Source organism: Sprattus sprattus, assembly GCF_963457725.1.
Source record: "Sprattus sprattus genome assembly, chromosome: 1".
NCBI lineage: Eukaryota > Metazoa > Chordata > Actinopteri > Clupeiformes > Clupeidae > Sprattus > Sprattus sprattus.
In genome coordinates, this window is record NC_137920.1 from 54,524,121 (window position 1) to 54,545,307 (window position 21,187).

At 41.4% G+C, this 21,187-nt stretch overlaps 3 protein-coding genes across 4 annotated transcripts; 2 read left to right on the forward strand and 1 right to left on the reverse strand.

Annotated features, from left to right (window-relative positions):
- The first annotated feature begins 5,373 nt into the window (after positions 1-5,373).
- On the forward strand, positions 5,374-9,162 carry rangrf (RAN guanine nucleotide release factor). Of its 2 annotated transcripts, none has more exons than XM_080848734.1 (6): positions 5,374-5,387; positions 5,873-6,082; positions 6,271-6,387; positions 6,753-6,915; positions 7,994-8,088; positions 8,518-9,162. In XM_080848734.1, exons 2-6 carry the CDS (start codon positions 6,018-6,020, stop codon positions 8,639-8,641), a joined length of 564 nt encoding a protein of 187 aa, XP_080704860.1. In that variant the 5' UTR covers positions 5,374-5,387; positions 5,873-6,017; the 3' UTR covers positions 8,642-9,162. The 2 variants fall into 2 exon arrangements, with proteins under 2 accessions (XP_080704860.1, XP_080704861.1); XM_080848735.1 differs by having other exon boundaries at positions 8,527-9,162.
- Positions 9,163-9,803: 641 nt separating this feature from the next.
- Positions 9,804-12,569, reverse strand: slc25a35 (solute carrier family 25 member 35; the record flags this gene model as incomplete). Its single annotated transcript, XM_080856795.1, has 5 exons — positions 9,804-11,012; positions 11,124-11,258; positions 11,566-11,718; positions 11,840-11,905; positions 12,198-12,569. The coding sequence occupies 5 exons, from the start codon at positions 12,567-12,569 to the stop codon at positions 10,842-10,844; spliced, it is 897 nt and encodes a 298-aa protein (XP_080712921.1). The 3' UTR covers positions 9,804-10,841.
- Positions 12,570-16,911: 4,342 nt separating this feature from the next.
- Positions 16,912-20,473, forward strand: LOC308361808 (macrophage-capping protein-like; the record flags this gene model as incomplete). Its single annotated transcript, XM_080834263.1, has 8 exons — positions 16,912-17,104; positions 18,119-18,273; positions 18,740-18,901; positions 19,274-19,423; positions 19,727-19,813; positions 19,987-20,119; positions 20,201-20,289; positions 20,408-20,473. 8 exons carry the CDS (start codon positions 16,912-16,914, stop codon positions 20,471-20,473), a joined length of 1,035 nt encoding a protein of 344 aa, XP_080690389.1.
- Positions 20,474-21,187: the final 714 nt, after the last annotated feature.

Sequence of the window (21,187 nt, forward strand, 5' to 3'; positions counted from 1 at the left end):
TGCCCTGCAAGCATCTAGTATCACAGCTTCAAATACAATACTGATGCACCAGTTTCACAATGTTAGTAGTTTATGGAGTACATGTAGCCTAAGCACAATGAAGAAAAACTGCACTTTGTTTATAAAGGCTGGTGATTGGTGCTTGCTCATGTGCATGCATGCTTTTAGTTACATTTTACCGATGACATGCCATGACACCCTCTTTACTCTTGGAACACATGTGATATGGTATTGTTGATCTTCTGACATTTTACATTTTTCTTGATCTTTAGGACTAATTTAAACAAGCGGGCCATGACACTTAAAGCAACACCATGAAACATTTTGCCTCTTGAGGTACTTTTATTGGCAACTACTTTTGGTTTCAGCTTCAACTTGACACTATTTCAGAAGTAATGGCAAAAATAGCTTGTGATACCCCTTTAGCACAGTGTGGCTACATATCATGATCATTTTCCTTCAATTAGCGTTCTTGGTTGAGTTTACCCCCACAGTGCATCCAAAGAGCATCAGCCTGCTCCTTAATACCATAACAAGATAACAGTAATGTGAGACTTCCTTAGCTAAGGTCAAGAAACTTCTGTGACAATGAATGAGCTTGTGTCTATTTGTGAGTGTGTGTGTGAATGTATGTGTGTGTTTGTACACAAAGCTGATAATAATGCCAGGAAGTTCTGGAAGTTCCTGGATATCAGTTCGTTGAGATTCCCTGGACTGGAACGTAATGTCCTGTCTTCCCTGATGTCACTTAAAACTGGATGCCCTGATATCCGAGGGCTGATGATTCAGCCTTAAAAGGGATTACCAGCTTATCTAGAGAATCACACAATTAAATGCAGCAGTTGGAATCTCAGGTGGAGCTAAATGAAAGTCAATTGAAAGTGCTGTTACTCTCTCAATCTCTCTCTATTTCAGTCTCCCTCTCTCTCTCCTCACACAAACTAAGAAAGATATATATATATATATAGAGAGAGAGAGAGAGAGAGAGAGAGAGAGAGAGAGAGCGCAACAAAGAGAGAATCACATACACATAAAACACACACACACAACAATGTGTCCCCATATGTAAGTGTCCAAATATCTAAATACATTTATCATAAAAATCAACTTTCTTGTTGGAAGTGTGAGACTCCGCAGGCACACAGCAACTTTTTTCTCTACTGACAGCAATAGCTCTCCAGCTAAGATTTTGGATGGAGTTCAAACGCATGCCAAATTAGCCAAGAGGAAGCCTGGAAACACTATTGTAAGTGCCCCAGGCAGAAAGCCTTTATTTTGCTTAATAAACAATTCATCAGTTGTTCCTAGAAATGTAATTTAAAGGGCTCACGTGCCATATCTCAAGCAATTTAACTCTATATGGCTGATTGAGACACAACAATACAATATAATTTTGGTTTTAGTTCCAAATTCACCTGCCTATTGTACTATAGTGGGAATAATGTGTGGTTGCCACTAGCAACACCAGGGTCATGGGATCATTCTTGGGGAGTACAACATAGTGGTAAAAATGCATAAAATGTGCCGTCTGTTTATAGCTAATGGTCTGTCTGTGAGGCCCTCTAGGGGTGACACATATTACGTTCTAATTCAGTATTCCCGAAGTGTGTTTTATATGTTTGTTACTAAAGAAAAACGAATCAAATGAAAAAAATGAGCAGGCACTGATAGCATATTGCATGATCATTGTTTATATCTGAAGTCTATTGAGAGGTTGTTTCTCTGATGAAGCTGAAAGTTGAAATGCTGCAACAGAATAATCCTCCATCTTTCGTTTACATATCCTTTGAGACATCATAGAATGAACTGTTATCTGAAGAAACCGTTGCTTTTCAGTTCCTGTGAGAAAACAAGATGTTGATAAAGGAGGACGTCTTGACAGAGTTTACAGCTTTGTAGTTGTACAATAAATGCAACACTGGGTCAACTTTCATATCACTTTCGATGTTTCATGGGTGTTTTTGTCATTTGGTAGTGACACAGATTTATTCTACCTGTTTTCTGTTATGAATGTTGGCTTAATTGGCCACTGCATTCACCGCCATCAGTGTCAGCAGCATCAGCAGAGTCCGTAGCAGAGGTTACATTGAGGGCAGTTGAATTCAAATCAGGAAAAGTTCCATAATCTTTCTCGTTGTCATTTTCCTCTTCGTTGTCACTGCATCTTACCTCAAAGCTCTTACACAACATAACCTCACGGGTCTCCCTGGTGTAAGCTTTCCTCAGCTCCTCAAACCTTGTGCTTTCTATGTCTGTGTGCACGTGTGTAAATAAAACCTTGAACATGTAAGTCAATAATTGCAAAACTACAACCAATATACAGCACCTGCCCATATTGCACTCTTTCCATATTCCAAACAACTAGAAGGTCATGTCAGTAAGGTTTACCTTTTAGCCGACCTTTACTGTCTGTTTACTGTAGCTGTAAAGTTTAGTGTCTTTAGATTATACCCTCCAGTTTAGCTGAACATAAAGCTATGGTTTGCAGCAGGTTTATCTATTCTGCCATAGCATTTCCTCACCTTTGAGATCCATCCCTTTGTCTTCACTGTCCTCCTCTGGCACCCCTTCCTCCAGTAGGGTGTGCTCTATTTCTGCAGATGAGGTGTCCATGACTTGCACCTGTTCCAGTGTCTGGGTGCTCTCTAGTGACTCTCTAAAGGAATTTCAGTTTCACTTGCAAAGCCAACATGTTCTGGGGTACTGAAGTGTGTGTGTGTGTGTGTGTGTGTGTGTGTGTGTGTGTGTGTGTGTGTGTGTGTGTGTGTGTGTGTGTGTGTGTGTGTGTGTGTGTGTGTGTGTGTGTGTTTGTGTGTGTGATCATGGGTGTGTGTGTGCGTGTGTGTGTTTGTGTGTGTGAGCATGTGTGCTTCTGTGAGTTTCTTTGTAACACTATAAGATTTGAGTTTCTTGCTCGGTCTCAGAGTGGTAAATTGAACTGTGTGTATCTAAAGCACTTCCTTACTCTGTCTGAGGCCCTGGCTGAGGTTCAGAAGAGCGCTTGCTAAACGTGTTGTCCTCTGTGACACCAATAGCCATAGTACATGACTGCCCACTTGGGTATTGGTACCAAGAATGCAGAAAATAAGAAGAAAGCATATATACATTCATTAATTTCTGCATTTGCAAAATATTTTTAACTGTGCATTATAAATAAATACAGCTAGAGTTGTATGGATAAATACCAAGTCCTGTTTCCTGTGTCCCAGTAAAACGGCTGTGTGAAGGAGGTATCTCGCCTGCTGGGATGCTGGGTTTCCAAGATATTTATTTCATCCCAACACTGAGACTTCTTCCTGTTGAGTAGGAGATTATCAATGAAAAACACAACCTAAGTATGGGCCTTGTCCACTTGATTCTGATTGAGAATGTGTCTCCTATCAAATGGATATTGGCTTTATCTCAGGCTCTGTCAAGCACCTCGAGACAATATCAACAACTGTATTTAATGTTTGTTAATAGTTAAATAACATTTTATTTCATAGAATGACACAATTTCTCTCAAAATCTTTACACACACACACACACACACACACACACACACACACACACACACACACACACACACAAACACACACACACACACACACACACACACACACACACACACACACACACACACACACTAAGGGGGAGATAATATGTTTCACCTCTTAATCTTCTTACACAGACACTCATCTCCATAGGTGTCATCCAAAATGATTATGCTGCAGCTGCACAACCACAAAGACCAAGTTAAAAAAGGGAGGCTAGATGAAGATAGACCATCTATTTCTTTTAATTTGTCTCCATTAAAACTGCAGCCCATTCTTTACGCAAACATAAAAACTTCACATACAGATGAGATCCAATTTTGGGGTCTTTGCCTCCTGTCTTCAGCCATGAGTGGCAGCTGGTGGCCAGAATATTGCCTTCATCCCATCTCTGCCGCTTTCTAACACAAACAGGATGGACACATTTTTCACAATTTTTATCAAATAGTCTGCTAAAACGTTTCAAAATGGGGGTGCTTACATTAGACCAAATGCAGGATAAATACTAGACGTAACACAAAGCGTTACAAAATATGACCGCCGAACTGTTCAGTAGGTTTTGGCACAGAATGAGTCATGGTTGTCAGTGTGTTTGTGTGTTTTTTGTGAGTAAATTGGTTTGTGTTTCATTTTTATGTATTAAAGTAATTATTTGTGCATGCGTACATATGTCTATGTGTATGTGTGCATACGAATGTCTACTGTGTATGTGTATCAGTTGCAGTTTTGACCAAGCATTATGGTGCAGTTTTGTCCCGGAAATCGTTGACAGAAAATCGGCAAACAGAATTTTTTTTTTTTTTTTTTTTAAATATAACCAGAAAAAAAACTCGACTAACTAAACCTATATGACCGCTGTCGCGCGGCGGTCATAATAAGGTACGCTACACCTACCGGCACTTTGTCCCCTCAGAGTCAGACACACTACAACGGAGATTTGTCCTAAGGATGCCTTTGAGCTGTCGAGCCTGTGCATTGGCGACTCCAGTACCACTGCTGCTCTCCAGATTCGTCTGAAATTCACTTGCCGAAGAGGACGCGCTCAACGGACAGTCTATCATGTGCATGAGGGGCTCTTGCTGAAAGGATGTGCCCTTCTTCAGAATACCTTTCAGGGGTTTCGATGGTCCAGGGTGATCCATTCCCGTGGACAACTAGCCTGTCAGAAAGACAGAGAAAAAAATATCAATATATATATTTAACGTTTACAGTAATACTTATGGGCTATTTTAATATGACTCCTTAACTCACCCGCTACAGACATCTGCTTAGGATTAGTAGCCTGAACATCTGGACAGAAATGTAGCAAGAGCGTACAGCTGTTCTGTGACGTTGCCTGGTGAAATGATGACGTTATGAGTAGGCTAACATTTGCCCTCTCAAGAGTTTGAAGTTAGAATTTTTTGCTCCGTTTTGCAAATTTCACGAATTTACATATATACATTACAATGTTAATCGTATATAGAATCAAATCTTTAAAACAAATATATATTAATTATTTTTGTTTTACTTGGGTAGTAGCCTTACTGCATAGGCTACTGTAAAAAAAAAGTTTGGCCCGAAGTGTAGGTCCATGTACCTTTACTACTATTGTTCAGTATGAACTTGCCTTTAAATCCTGTTTACTGATGCGTGGTATATACATTTTAAAGGCATGATGTTCGGTGTATTATATAGCCTAGTATGACTATTTATTGTTTGAAAATATTGACGGTGTAATGGACGCATAAGCTATTTGTCATACAACCACTAGAGTGCAGCATCAAGCTCACAGCCATCGGTTACCTCATTTCCGTGCGACGAATGCGTCTGATGGTTTGAAGCAGAGGCATGTGCAACATTACCTTATACTTGGTAAACTTCGTTTACGCTTTCGTGTTTCCTGTTGCTGTATAAACTTGTCTTATAACGTTGTGTTATGACATTTCAAGGGATTCGTTAAAAGACAGTAACAAGTACTCTTTTATCTTTTTTGACACACTTGTATCATGGGTGTTAAGGCTGATGTTTCATAGCTAATATGGCGAGTAAGCTAGTTAACTTACCTCAACCATCAATGGTTCTTATAAACGTGGGTCATAACACAGTGCCTTGTCATTTATTTAACCTGTACTATTCGGAACAAGTAACCTAATAAGCAAGGTAGACACTAACGTTAGTTTCTCTACGATTGCCCTCGAACATGCTGATGTAGGTACGCTGTGTGGAAAGATGTACTGTGCTGTTCTGACAAGGATACATAAACTCACTGTCACTTCCATATGAAAGGGGCAGACCCCAAATAACAGTGGTGATGCATGCTCTAAGCTGAGACCTATACGCTTTCGGTTTTTTTTTAGGTGGGGTATAGTTCTTGGAAGATGCTGCGTCTGTAACCAACAACTGTCTAAGAAGAATAAAGAATACGCTCCATGTGTGATGATCTTGTCACCTTAGAGTGTGCAGAACATCTCCTAGAACATCTCCATCACTCACAGCAGCGCGATGGCTCGGCCTCTGTTTGGAGGAGCCTTGTCAGCCGCTATCCCGCCCAGTGCTCAAGACATCAGGTAGCAATAACATCATAGCCATCATATGTATCTGCAAGGGCTCTGCTGACAGACCAACTTTCTTTTAAATGGAAATACATTACTCATGCCATCAATACTACAATATTAGAGTTAATGATCATGTTTGTTTGTTTTTTTTCTTTTAATATCTTCCTATCTTGCTCCTGTTCATGTGTTTGTGATGGCAGTGAGCTAAGGGAGATTCCAGACAACCAGGAGGTTTTTGCCCATCGGGACACTGACCAGAGCATCATAGTAGAAATTCTGGAGTACCAGAGTCATGTGGACAATGAAGATGCCGCAAAGTAACTATAAATTACATATCAAATATAAATAATCATTTTTGATGGGTGATTAGTGTCATGTTTAAGCTGTTTATTTAAACGAAACAAAAATATAACAAAAGAGGATCTTGAGATAGCAGGTTAGATATGTGAAGGAGTAAGACATCTGATATAGTTGATATATTATGTTGTTTGTTCAACCTTCAACGTTTTATACCAGAAGAATTATCGGTAGGCCTATACAATTACGTTAGACTTACAAGAATTTACCTGTTTCAGAGGAACTTTAAATTAAAAAGTGAATTCAAAGTTTATTTGATTGAAAATGAAGTTTAAGTTTATTAATGAATATTTAAGAATATGAGCCTGTGCCTTTGGTTTCCCAGGTATCACTTTGAGGATGTGGCTGGTAGCAACAAAGCATCGGAGCCGGGCACCTCTGAGGTGCGCTCCATCCAGTTTGTGCCAAAGACAGAGCTGTCACTGGGCCAGTGCACCTCTGCCTGGCTCCTGACGGGGGCGCAGCTCGTCTCCAAGTTCAACGAGGAAGTGAGTCGTGCGTGGCTCTTCACTGAAAGAAGTGTCTGTTCCCTGAAATGGAATGTTAGTGGGAATAGGGCTGTTCTTTGAAGCACTGTGACGGACAAGGAAGTCGTTAAGCATAAGGCTACAAGTAACAGGAATTTATAATGCTGATGTAGCTTTTGTGTCTTCAGTATGGACTTTTTGACACTTAAAGGTGCTGTAAGGAAAGGAAGTTTCTTTTGTGGTTGATGTAGCGATCTGTCTTTATTCCAGTAAAGTGCAGAAATGAAGCACATAGAATATACTCCGAATTCAGCTGTGCTGATCTGAACAACAAGCATCTCCAACTCTAGCCATATATACTGTTTAAGGCACCTCCTAGGCTTTTAGTGTTAATGAGCTAGGGTTTTAATGCAAACCGTTCTGGCAACCTATTGTTGGTCTGTTTGATAATCAGGTTTCTCTGACCTGCTGCCTGAGGTGGTTCTCAATGGCCTACCCCCATTCCCACCCTATGATTAGTTACAGTCACCCACACCTCAGTTTGCTTCCTGACCCCAGGTGTCTCAGTACTACAAGTGTGGGGACCTTTCCTTTGTGAACATGCTAAGATTACCATCTTGGATATAATGCTGGCCAACTTTTGGTGGTTACAGCAGCTGCCTGATCATGAATCTCGTGTTTACTCACAGTATATACTGTATTTCAGCATAATGGTACAAGTAATTATAATATACTGACGTCTTTTGTGTCTCCAGTATTCAAACTCAAAGCTTCAGTCAGTGATTCTGGCAAAAGGTTGATGATATTTGAGCTCAACAACCAATACAATTACACCCCCCCCCCCCCTTCCGTGCAACCATCACTATAAGATATAACTAAACTTAACCTGATTATAATCACCCACTTTTAATTGCCATTATCTCCCTATAGTATCTGTCTTTTACAGATAAAGGCTGGCAGCTTGTTACTTTTCAACCAGTGGCCTAAAGATTTTTTTAATAGGTCAATTGGAAAACAATGTGATTGAAAACATGCATGACATATGTGGAGGCCTTTCTGACCTGTCAGTGATCTGATTGACTTTGTTTAACCATTTTAGGCGAAAAACACTGTGAATATCCACATGTGCCTGTTTAGGCTTCCTCAGTTCTCCACAGATATCCTTGTAACCTTCAATGACCCCGTCATCATCAAGTGAGTGTCTTTTTTAATTCATAATCCCATAGCCCAGACTCTTGGCATCACACATATACACATATGTCTGTCCTTAGCATTCTGATAGCTATCACTAATAGAATGGGCACATGATCAGCTTATCAATCACAGACAATGGGACACTCAAAATTAATTTTCACTTTAAGCACATTTACTTTAAGACCTAATTATGATGTTGACAAATGGCACCTTAAGGGTATTGAATGAAGAAGCTGTAGGAGTTCAGTTCAGTTGTTTTTTACCAAAAGAAAGACTGGATGGAGACACCCTGCCCTTACAAAGCGGTATATCAAATCCCTGTATTTTAAGGTTAGACAGACTTTCTGTATATTTTAAAACCTTATTTACTCCACCTGACTGAGCTCACTTGTGAGTGTGTGTGTGTGTGTGTTTCTACCCTTCCCTCAGCCCTCTCAGCAGCAGTAACGGTTCAGACGGGGATGCTAACCTGGCCTCAGAGCCCTGGACCGTGCAGGATTTCCAGTGTGTGCTACAGTCCTTACAACTGCTTGACCCTGGAGTGTTTGGATAGCTAAACAAATGGAGGCAATTTGGAGACAAATATTACGTAAAGACATTTAGTACACTGAATATCCATTCCTTGGTTGAATTAAGGTGAAATTGAGATCCTATCAGAGATTGATCTGGAAATGAGTGGGAAACCTGACAAGGGACAACTGAGGTGAGGCAGTGTTGTTCAAACACATTCAGTTTCTTCAAGAGTCCTCCAATCAGCAGTGAGAGTGTGCCTCTGAGTTTGGCTCACAGATCCATTGATAAGCACTGTTAAGTGTTGCAGGGTTCTTTCTTCCTCCTTTGACCATATTAAACAGCTGTATACCTTTTGACCGTCTCCAGTGTTCATCCAGACTTGTGACAATTGACTTGTGACCGATAGTCACATGATAACGTGTCACATTTGGACAAATTTGACAAAATTTACGTTTAAAAAGTTGTTACCTGACAGTTTGTCAGATAACGACAAGTTAATTATCTGCATTAGTTAATTGTGAATGACCTGTTATAATAAATGTACTTAAATAAGTAAATAAACTATTTTTGTTTTAATCACTTCAATGGAATGGCTTATCAGCAAATGCACTGGAGGAGAATGTGTGCCTGTACTCGTAAAGAGTTGGGTGAATTACTTAAATGGTTTGTTAAACATTATCTGAAATGTGAAACTGAGAAAGTGATTCAGAGTGTCTTTGTAGACCGTCTCCCCCGATTCACATGCTATTTACCACCCTAAACTCATATTCCCAAGAGTGTTTCATTGCATTGTTTGTGGAGTTTGGTAAACATATCAAGTGTGAGGGAACATTATTCTTTTCAGGTTGTCATGGAAACCAGCCCTTATTCGTTCATTGTAATGTAACGAGGCCACAAGCCATTTAATGTTTAACTGAGACACAGAGAGGGGATGTTGCAGCGCTTAAACCTTTCTTTGACCTTGACATTTGTAGTGGATAGAGTGAACATTTTCTTTTAACTTTCAAAATATTTTTAAACATATTTTTTTCAAAACACATTTATTGTTGGTTAATTTCTTCCACAGTTTGATACATATCTGTTAGATTTACATTATACTCTCTGAATCAATACATTTCCTATATCAAGTGCATCTCCTGTGCACCTAGTGAAGTTGATTATCACCAAGCATCACAACCATTTTAAAACACTATCAGTAGCAAAAGATATTCTACAGTAAGGCAGAAGTTAGAAGGTAGAAGTTCATTTGAGCACAATCCATTTGTCTACTGAAATGCAAATTATCTCTAAAGGATAAGAACAAAGAACAAATCATTGGAAACAAAACACGGGACTGTCAACATTGTTAGGTATTGACTTGGTGTTTTAAGTCACCACGGAAAGACCGGTTTGTTTTTCACTCAACTTACCATGACAATGGATGTGAAAAGGGCCCCTGCAGTTCATCAAACCAAAAACCAAACAAATGCAGGTGCAAGAATGCTACTGTTGTTTGAGGAATCATTTACTTAGTCCAAAATGGAAGACCTTACCACTGGTTTACTTATCTTGAGTCCCATCAAAAAACCCTCAGTAAGAATGACTGTGGAATGTCCAGCCAGAGTCATAGGGAGTACCACTGAATAACAATATTTTGTTCATAAGGACAATACGTAACAGCTCTCCTTTCCCCCCCACTGTATTCAGAATTTAAAATGCATATTGTTCCAGTAACTTCATGGAAGATAAAATGTTGATGCCTTTAAAATACATTTTAAAAACTAAAACTTGTGGAACTATTTGGCATTTTACAGCAGCATGGCATACAGCAGCAGGATTTTAAGCAGAACAACATATTATTTTCCATTAGCAATTTGGGAAAATGTTCTGAACTTGCTACATTAGCATTATGGGCGTCCTGTATGCCCAAAGAACATGCTGTCCCTTTGCAGATCTGCAGGTCTATTTAAAACACCCCTCATACCAGACTTCTACACTCCTGTGGTACAGTGAACATTCAGCAGTAGGCCCCCACTTCCCTCCTCCAGTGTGTAACATATAGGGCACGTCCTGAGTAAGCTTTCTCCTCACTTCTCTGTCTTCTGCATTCCAACTCCTATCCAGATGAGATATTTGTTTACCTGAGGCCTTTGGGGGTGATGAGTTTTGCCATGTAATGAGTAATTTCTCTACTCACGTTCATTCATTCTCTCTTTCTTTCTCTCCCTATCACACACACACACACTATTCCCCTTGAGGCACTAACTGTGTTTCTTGTAAAACTTGCGCAGCTCATCCCACAAGAGCAGAGACACGATGGTGTGTGGACCGAGGCGGAAGTACGAAGCTCCCAGACCCTTGTAGAGGCCCATAAATCCCTCTTTCTTCAGCGTTTTGGAGAAGCAGTCGGTGAAGCCCCGGTACAGTTCGCCCTGTGTGTGAGGAGTCACAGATACCCATGTAAAAATTCCACACGCATTCCACAAAGTCATAGGACGCACGTGTAACCGAGCGAGTCATGAAAACAACCATTGTTTGCTTACCTTGCCGAGGTGGTCCACTGGCTGGTTGTAGAGACGGGTGCTAACCACATCAAACGGAGTCATGGCCGCCACCACTGCCACGCTACTGACCATTCCAGAGGTTAAGGATATCAGCCAGCTGCCCTCTGGAAACAGCTAAAATATCACAAAATCACAGAGGGTGAGGCTTGGAGTCATTTAGAGAACTATTTCAGAATTCCGACATGCCTTAATAAGCCATTTCCCCCTCAGTCTCTGTGAAATAGGACCACTGAGAAGTCCTTTCTGTTCCTCTGTTGCCTCAAAAGAGTGTTATGTAATGTATGCCTTCACACTGGAGTTTCCAGTGGAATTTCTTCAAAGGAGGGTTCCTTAGCATATTAGGTATGAGTCCATGCAGTAACTTTCGACATAAGTCTTAATTTCACTTTTGGTTTGAGCTAACTGTGGCTTCAGAACCAACCTGAAGATTTGTCACAAGCTCCTTGGAAGCAGAGAAAGTGTAGAGTTGGGCAGCTGAACCCACGCTGACCCTTGGAATAGCAGCACTGGAACCCCTCCACAGTCCCATAATGCCATGCTGTTTGTGGATGGCTGCCAGTGCATGAAGCATCCCCTGGAACAGTAGAAACGCTTGTAAGTGAGAAACAGGTATGTGACTGAAGTTTGAAGACATCACAGAAAGTGGTGGTCACATAGCAAATGGAAAGCATATTAATAGATTTAACAAATCTCACCCGATGTTTGTGCTGATGGCCAACAGCAATGGAGGACGTTGCCTGACTCTGCAGGTGTGTCTTCACCTGGACCATAGAACATGATAATCTCAGTTTTTCATCATTTTATATTAACTGATGCGCACCAACTGTTAAGTACCATTCAAAAAGGCAGGCCTATTCAATTGTTGAACCGATCTACAAATATATGTAGTTTCAGCAATCGCATTCTTTTTATACTCTGATTATACCTTATTAACAATGGAATGTCGATTGCGCCTGCATGTCAGCCTGTCAATCAAAACAGATTACCGCAATAACGCGGGTATGTAATCTATGCTAGGAAACAAACCCAGCTAAGGCAACATTTTTAACTCACCAAATAAATCGGGCTGCCCATATAGGCACCGACTATTCCTGCAATAGCCCCCGCCACAATGCTCTTGACCGCGCTGACCTTGCCGTCAGTTCGAATGTAGCCGGAGGATTCGATAATTGCATATGAGCCAAGACGCACCCCATTCATAACGAACTGATACACGAGTCCTGGTACCAAGCCCTTTTGTAATCCTGCGAGTCCATCAACCTTGCCAATTGTGTAAAAGGCATGAAACACGTTGCGATAGTAAACCTGGTAGGTTCCTCGACTCTTCAGCTCCCCTTGAAGTTGCATCCGCGTCTTCACTACCTCCAGTGGGTTTGTGAATAAACAAGCTCCGCAGGCAGCCATTCCACTCAAAACGAAATCCATGATGGATTGTGTTGTGGAGTGATAAGGGTGTCGACAGATGCTCCACAATCGGTTTAGCCGATGCTAACGTTACAGTGTTGCATTTGCATGCGATTCCACCATCTGAACGTAAACATCTGAGGTTATATAAAAAAAGAATAGACATTCAGCACAAGTCCTGTTATCCCTTTCTACATGGCATAATGACATGTTAACATTTTAAGACTTGCTAATTCACTTTTCATCGTCCATTCAAGTTCAGTGTGTCCTACATCGTATTGCTTGTAAATGTGTCAAAGCGCAATTCTCTGACCGCACCAAACCTAAGGCCTGGCGTCTTATCCAATCAAAACCGAGATGCTGCTCCAACCTTCACCGTGTCCCCTTTGATTGGATATCCAGAACAATGTCTGTTTCACGTCACGGGCGTGCAACAATCACTATTTTATCTGTCTAAATGCTTACTACTCCACCCCATCACTATTGAGGTGTAAGTTCACCCTTAAAATTAGTTTTTATGAGCTGTAAACAAAATAATATGGCTTAGTTGTGATGAACATGTCCATCGTGTTAAAGTAGACATCATTTTTAATTTTGTAATACAAATCTGCCCATGGGTTGAAAATGGCACTATTTATCATGTTAAAATCAAACTGTCATCCTCACCAACTTCTACAGATGCACAATAGAGAGCATTCTGAATGGTTGCATCACAGTGTGGTATGGGAGCTGCACAGCCAAGGACAGTAAGGTCCTATGCAGTGTGGTAAGGTCTGCTGAGTTAATCAACGGCAGGGAGCTCACAGCCCTGCAGGACATCTTCCACATATGATGCCTCAGAAAAGCTGGCATTCTGCAGGATCCTAAAAGACTGCTACCATCCATCCTTAAGACTTTTTACCCCGTTGCCTTCTGGCAAGTTACAGAAGCATTCGGTCTCGCACCCGTAGATTGGAGAACAGTTTCTTTCCCAGGGCCATCAGGCTTCAAATGGACAGTGATACAGTCTTGACACTTTACACACTGTCACTTTCTAACTACTGTATGCACTTTTGGTAATTTTGCACTACCTGTAACTCCCACCCTTGATTTGTCTTTAGGTACGTAATTATAGGTCTACTAGGTTACTATAGGTTACTCTATGTGTATTACATGTTTAGCAGATTGTATTGAATATTTACTTTGTATATCTAGAAGGTTTATTATATGTTTTCAGATGTGTAATTTATTTTCAGAGTACCTGTAGGTTCTGTTCTGTTATATTATGGTAGGTTATTGTGCGGTGTCTTATCTTAAGAATTTTAGTGCCCAGTCTGACTGTGTTGGTCTGTGCATCTGACAATAACAGACTTGAACTTGAACTTGATGCACTTGGATGCTGATGTAGGGGCAACCGTTTGGTCCATCTCTACATCATGAAGAGGGCTGTCCATATCCACCAGCCCCAGAGTTGTGATTCTCATCTTCATTTGCTGATGGAGACACATCTTCCATAGGAGTTTACTCCCCTCCTCCTCAGCCCTACTGTGCCTCACCTGTCTGCCCCAAAATGTTGCAGTGGGTGGAGTTAGGCTCAGAGCTGGGGTGAACTTACACCTTTATTGTGTGTCTGTGGTTTCTGTAAAATTGCTTTTTTTATCATGCTGTAAGATATGGTATTCATTTAATACAGATTTTAATTGAATACAGATGAAATGTGCATTGCTGGATAAAATGAGTTTCATGTAACCCTATAGGCATACCGTGTCTAGTCACTGACTTGTTTAACAAGTTAGATTATTTAAAAATGGTGTAGTCTTTGTGTAGGTTGTGTAATTGTGTAGAACATTTGTAAACAAACACAGTGGCTAAGCCATAAACAATACCAGCCCCTTAACACAGGTTCTTCAACAGCATGGGGTTTAGGGTTGTATTTTATTCGATGTTGAGCTGAAGTATCAACAGCTTTTTGTTAACTTCAGGATATTGTAACCATGTGGAGAGAGTAGGGCCAGGGTATTCTCTTTGTTTTGTGCCATTTGTTGGGCCTACTTGCTGTGTCAGATAGTCTCCATTGTTATGAAAAGGCTATTCTGAGTAGAGGGCTGACCGTGAACGTTTTATTTGGATCATGACTCATGAGTTTGGCTCTTGCTGTGACTGGGAGTCAATGGAAATCGGCTACACACACAGCTATGAGCTGCCTGCAAGTAATAGGCCTATATACTATTTAGAAATGATTTTTTTATAGCTTTGGCTAGAAGTCCAGGTGGAAATATTGTTTCCTCTTGTTCCATTACAGCACCCGATTTGGCAGCAGTACATGCAAAGTTGACGCTGTTTTTCTCCACAAAAGTGCCCACCTTATCATTCCTCAATGGGAATTAGTGTTCCTCTGTAACTTGAGCCAGGCGACTGCTCCACAGAAGACCCTCTGTTCCCGATATGGTCCTTCTCCGGTCTGTATAATAGCCTGCCTCCATGGGGTTCTCACTCACCACTATAAAAGTCCTCTCAAAAAATTCACAGCAGCAACACAATGTGACAGAAGCATCTTTTGAGCTTTGCCTTTCCCCTGGTATATTTTCCATTATTTGAAACAGATCAAAGTCGAGAACGATTTAAAGTCTTATTTTCACACTGACTGTCACTAAGGTGTCCCGCACTTAATTTAGCCACCTGGTGAAATATTACAAGTTCCTTAACGGATCATGTCAATATCAGTGGTGATTTGCTTATCATACAAATATGGACACAAGCGGCAAGCCGTAGACATAGACGTAGACGTACGTATAGCTTGAAAAACCATAGGACGAGATCTCCCTCTAGTGGCAGTATTTGGCAATGTAATGTCTCCATACCAGTTCTTAGTACTTCAGGGACATTTATGGCTTTTCATTACCTCTCAAGGTTGTAATATCTGGGTCAATACATTATTTTGGCTGTGAACTTATGTAAAATAATTAAATACATTTGACAAAATGTGACTAATGGTTGAATTTGGAGTTTTTGTGTAGCCTATGTTGTTGATCGTTTCCTTTTGCATCAGGCAGGTTTAGATAATGAATGAATGTCCATTCCAAGTGTTTTACCAACGACATTGCATGTTTACAGGTGCAAAGAAATAATGCACGATAACTTTACGAGAATAAGGAGGAAAACCTTAGACCATAAACATGTGAGTGGGAGTTATGCTTCACTGGAGGTATGATGCACTCTGTGGCCTGTGTCTCAGTCACTGCACCTGCCTTTCAAAACTACTGAGCTGGATGATGCCTTCAGGAAACCACGGGGGAAGTCAATTTTCACAATAAGTGGTACTGTGAAACTGTCACACACACCACAGTACGCACCCTGGAGTTTCTGTACAAGACGCTCAAGAGGATTAACCACAAGGTAAGAAAACTTAAAATAAAATTGCTGCTGGTATATAGCATATAGCCCAGTATTTCCAAATTGTTAAATGATCTTAAATTATGAGATTTGGAGTTGTATGAATAGTATATTTATGACAGTATTTGACCTTGTTTACAGTTTAGATTTTCTGTATCTTACACTGACATGGTGCCACAGAGGAGGCAGTCTAGACTAATAATGCCAACCAGTCTGGTGAAATGACTGAGGACACTGGGATAAACAACCATTTCTGTGACCATTTAGGAGCAATTCCAAAGGGCACACATGATATTCTGCCAAAGTTAACCAAGCCAGTAGAACTTCTAGGCCTGGTGGCTGTGTGAAAATAAGCTCATAAATAAGACTGTGTTTTACATGTGTCTGTATGTGTATCTCTATGGAACACAACTCTATGGAAGCAAGATGTGATGGGCAGAAGTGATTTAGGGTCTGCAAATAGCTCCCATTGAGAGATCCTAGATAGAGGGAACTGTGGGATTTACACACGTGTCTTTCGGTCACATGCGTCTTGTGCCCCCACACACACACCCCCCCCCCACCTCTTTAATCGCCTTATGATTTCAGCGTCGGCTTGCCTCATGAATTATTTGCCCTGTCCAATTGCTTCTCGTTTTACGCTGCCATTATACCCGGATTCTCCGCTCTCTCACCTACCACCCTTTCCCTTTTGTTTTCCTTTAATGGACCCACCACACCCCCCTTCTTGCCTTTCTTTTGACCTCATCTATCTTTCCGTTGTATACTCCTTCAAATTCTGTCAGTGTCCCCCCCTCTTTGTATTTGTTATCCTTTTGTTCTTTTGACTTTGCTCTCTGGAAACTCTCCAATCCTTTTTTGTTGCTCTTCTAAATCTAAATCTAAATCATCTAAAAAGTGTTTGGTGCCTCGTTCCCCTTCTTCATGATTCTTTTCTTAGATTCCCCTTCAGCTTACCCGACCCGTTGACCCCTTCATCTGCCCAAAAAGGATGCTTCCACTTCGGGCTGTTCCAGGGCAGTTTGGGCCGGAGGTCCGTGAGCCAGGCCTGAGAACGTGGAGGGTGGAGAAGATGAAGGCTGTGCCTCTGGAGCCCGACCAGCTGGGGGTGTTCTTCAACGGGGACGCTTACCTGGTGCTGAGCACCCATGGAGCAGAGGGCACAGACCTGCACATGTGGATGGGTGTGTAGAGTTCCTTCTGGGAGAGAGAGAGAGAGAGAGAGAGAGAGAGAGAGAGAGAGAGAGAGAGAGTCCAATAGCGGAGGCTTTGCTGGAAAACAGACTGACTGAATTAGAGATGCGAATATAAAGCAAAATCCGCATTTTGGGTTTATTTCTTGGAATGGAATTATTGAGGGCAGGAACAGATTAAGGCAGATGCATAACAATTTTGTAATTTTGTTTTGCTATTTTGGTAGTTCTAAAATTAGGCCAAAATTAGGCTGGTTAGACCAGTGTTTCCCAAACTTTTTATAGTTTATTAAAAATATGTGTGTGCGTGGATGTATGTAGGTGTGTGTGTCAAAGACAGAAGGAGAGAGATTCACTGCATCATTCAGCAAAGGTTGATACACACATGCAGACACTGGGGGAAAATAGCCAGACTCAATTGTATTGTAAGGATGGTTGTAAGGTCAATTAACCTTCAGGGATTGGGGATTAGGGATTATAGGGCACATGTAATATACTGACAGTTTGATTTGACAGGTCTTTTAATATATGCAGTATATTCCTATCCAAATCTAGGCCTCTGAATTAGAACTTTAAAGAAGAAACACTTTTTTCAGCATCTAGCCGTATTCCAACACAACTCACAGGTTTGTGTGTGTGTGTGTGTGTGTGTGTGTGCGTGTGTGCGTGTGTGTGTGTGTGCGTGTGTGCGTGTGTGCGTGTGTGCGTGTGTGCGCGCGTATGTGCGTGTGTGTGTGTGTGTGTGTGTGTGTGTGTGTGTGTGTGTGTGTGTGTGTGTGTGTGTGTGTGTGTTAAATTGACTGGAACAAAGCCTCACAATGTGTCATGATATGACCGTTAATTGGCTAATGATGACTGTTGTCAACATGCCACTGCCATGCTTCATAGACAGGAGATGGCACCTGCCAAATGTTAATATCGTGGTTAGATCAAATGGATGACAGGGAGACAAGTAAGGTTATACTAACTAAAATATATATCCTTACTGCTACCCTTCCCCGTCAGGAGAGAAGTCCTCACGGGATGAACAGGGGGCATGTGCCATGCTGGCCATCCAGCTGGATCACTTCCTGGGTGGGCACCCAGTCCAGCACCGGCAGGTCCAGGGCTACGAGACGCCCGAGTTCATGAGCCTCTTCCCTGCAGGACTCAGCTACAGGGTGAGTTCCACTGAGGAAGACATGCTTGATCCATTATTTCCTTTCCTTTGGGGCAGGAATGTCACAAGGCCCAAGGAGAATAGTAGGCTGCTACAACTCTCCGTCATTAGAGGACCATAGCCTTTGTATAAATAAATCATCGAAGATGTCATATCCTATAATAAGTTGTTATGACAATTTCATCATTAGAGTGTCATGTTACTATATTAAGAATTCTCATGGTCAGCATTAGGGTGCTGAGCATAAGGGTGTCACATGCTCAGAAACATAGCAGCAATAATTTGGAATTCTGTCACGACAGTTACCAGAAGTGGTCACATGACACTGTTTTATCGTCTTATAGCAACTGTCATGACAACTTACGAGAAATGCCCTCTGTCTCATATTTATGACATAATGTCTGTTTTTACAGTACAATTAAAAAAGTTCTCTGGATATACAGCATATCCTTGTGTTCCCTCTGCAGGAGGGCGGTGTGGAGTCTGGCTTTAGGAGGGCTCAGATGGGTTCTGGACCAGTTCACCATCTGTACCAGGTCAAAGGGAAGCGGAATGTCCGAGCTAAGGAGGTGGAACTGAGCTGGAAGAGTTTCAACAAAGGAGACTGCTTTGTATTAGATCTGGGGGAGGTGTGTGTTTGTGTGTGTGTGTGTGTGTGTGTGTGTGTGTGTGTGTGTGTGTGTGTGTGTGTGTGTGTGTGTGTGTGTGTGTGTGTGTGTGTGTGTGTGTGTGTGTGTGTGTGTGTGTGTGTGTGTGTGGTGTGTGTGTGTGTGTGTGTACATCTGCACAAACTCTGCCAAGGGTGTACCTCTGCACAAACTCTGCCAAGGAAATTGAATTTTATCTCCTTAAAGTCAGTTAGGATGAAAAAGTTGAGCGTGTGCGCAGATATCTTGGTGTGAAGACTTTCAGTGATGGCCCTGGAAAAGTAGAAGGTTTGAAAAAGTGTGTGATAATGTCATGTACTCATCATGTGTCTGTGTGACTTTGTGCTCGTTCAGACCATTGTGTCATGGAGTGGGTCAAAGTCAAACATGTTTGAGCGTCAGAAGGTGCGTGAGTTTGCTGCTCTTATACGTGACACGGAGAGACACAGCAAAGCCCAAATCATCGATGCGGGAGAGGGAGAGGAGCCACTGGAGATGATAGAGGTCAGAGGTCAAAACAAATACAAATAGAACATGAACACATTGCTGAGCACAGACACTGAGGTCAATGGAACATGAACACATTGCTGAACACAGACCCTGAGGTCAATAGAAGATGAACACATTGCTGAACACAGACACTGAGGTCAATAGAAGATGAACACATTGCTGAGCGCAGACCCTGAGGTCAATAGAACATGCAGGCTACAGAATACTTCAAGTGCACAGTTGAGTCGTGACTTTTTTTTAACTGACATTAATGAAGTAAACAAAACAATGGACAACTGAATCTGAGTTCAATGACAGGTTCTTGGACTGATTCCACGATTGATGGACAGCACACCAGAGGATGACACCCAAACGGACATCTTGAACTTTGCCACGTTGTACAAGGTGGGGGTAATCAAACAGGGGACATGGTTTCAGTTACACGCTCTGCCTCATGTGATCTTCTCTACGCTTGCCATCCTCCTGTCGTCATGCCACCTGCCTCTCTCTTGTTCTTTTTCTCTCCCTCTCTCTCCCTCTCTCGCTCTCTTTTTCTCTCTCTACCTCTCCCTCCACAGGTGTCTGATGCCACAGGATCCATGTCACTGACCATGCTATCTGATAAAAGCCCTTTTTGTCAAGAGCTCTTGGAGAGAGACGACTGCTTCATACTGGACAACGGAAATAACGGCAAAATCTACATCTGGAAAGGTGAGTTGGTGTGTGTACATCAGGTTTTGTTTGTAACAAGCCTACTCTTGGTGGGTCATGAAAGGGTTGACTGATCCGCAGGGCATGGAGCCAACTCTGAGGAGAGGATGATGTCTCTGAAAATAGCAGACCAGTTTATCCAGCGGATGAACTATCCCTTAAAAACACAGGTACTGTTTTTGATATCATACAGTGCAGTAAAACCAGTCAATCAGTCTGAATATTGATTATGAGACTGGATTATACTGCTGGCTAATACATTTGCCTGACATTTTAATTTTCTCATAGGTGGAGATTCTTCCCCAGGGACGTGAATCAATCCTCTTCAAGCAGTTTTTCCAAAACTGGAGTTAAATACTACTCACTGTAGAAGACACACGCACATACATTGTAGACTATTAATCAATAAAATGTTGTTCCGTCACTGATGTGTTTGCTGTGGTTCAAACACAAATGTCATGTTTGAGGATACAATGTATGTTTGGTATGAGCATTCTTGATGGACATTTAGATTGATCGTAAAAAGTTTTAATGGATCGTCTTTTTCATAAATTTAACCAGGCTTTTTTACCAGCTAACAGAAACACTGATTCATACACATATCCAAAACAAACTGGGATCACCAACTATCAGTGTTCTCCCTTAGGACCTGTTTTATGTTTGGATATTTACCACTCCAGCTTGTCTGTGACTTCCCCATGTACTTACTCACATACAATATGGTAAATTATTTGTCTCAAAATCTGTGGTATACTAAAGTGTGAGAAATCCTTGTTCCTCATCTGTTCTTTCCCTTGGTTAAGAACTAAGATGAATACTTTCAGCCTTGGATCTTTCTCCCATCACATGAATGACCTTGTCTTAGATACAGTCTAAAATAAATCTCTAGTTAAAGCTAGACAACGTAATAAAGCATACAAAAGGCAAAATGTCAAAAGTACACTCTCTCAAAGTAGTTAATTGATGCTGGACGTGCTCTAGGGACCTTGTTTTACTGCGTTAAATGTTGGCACCGGATCCATCACTTATCTCTTCAAGACAGAGTGTGGCTCGTAGACAATAAAGTGT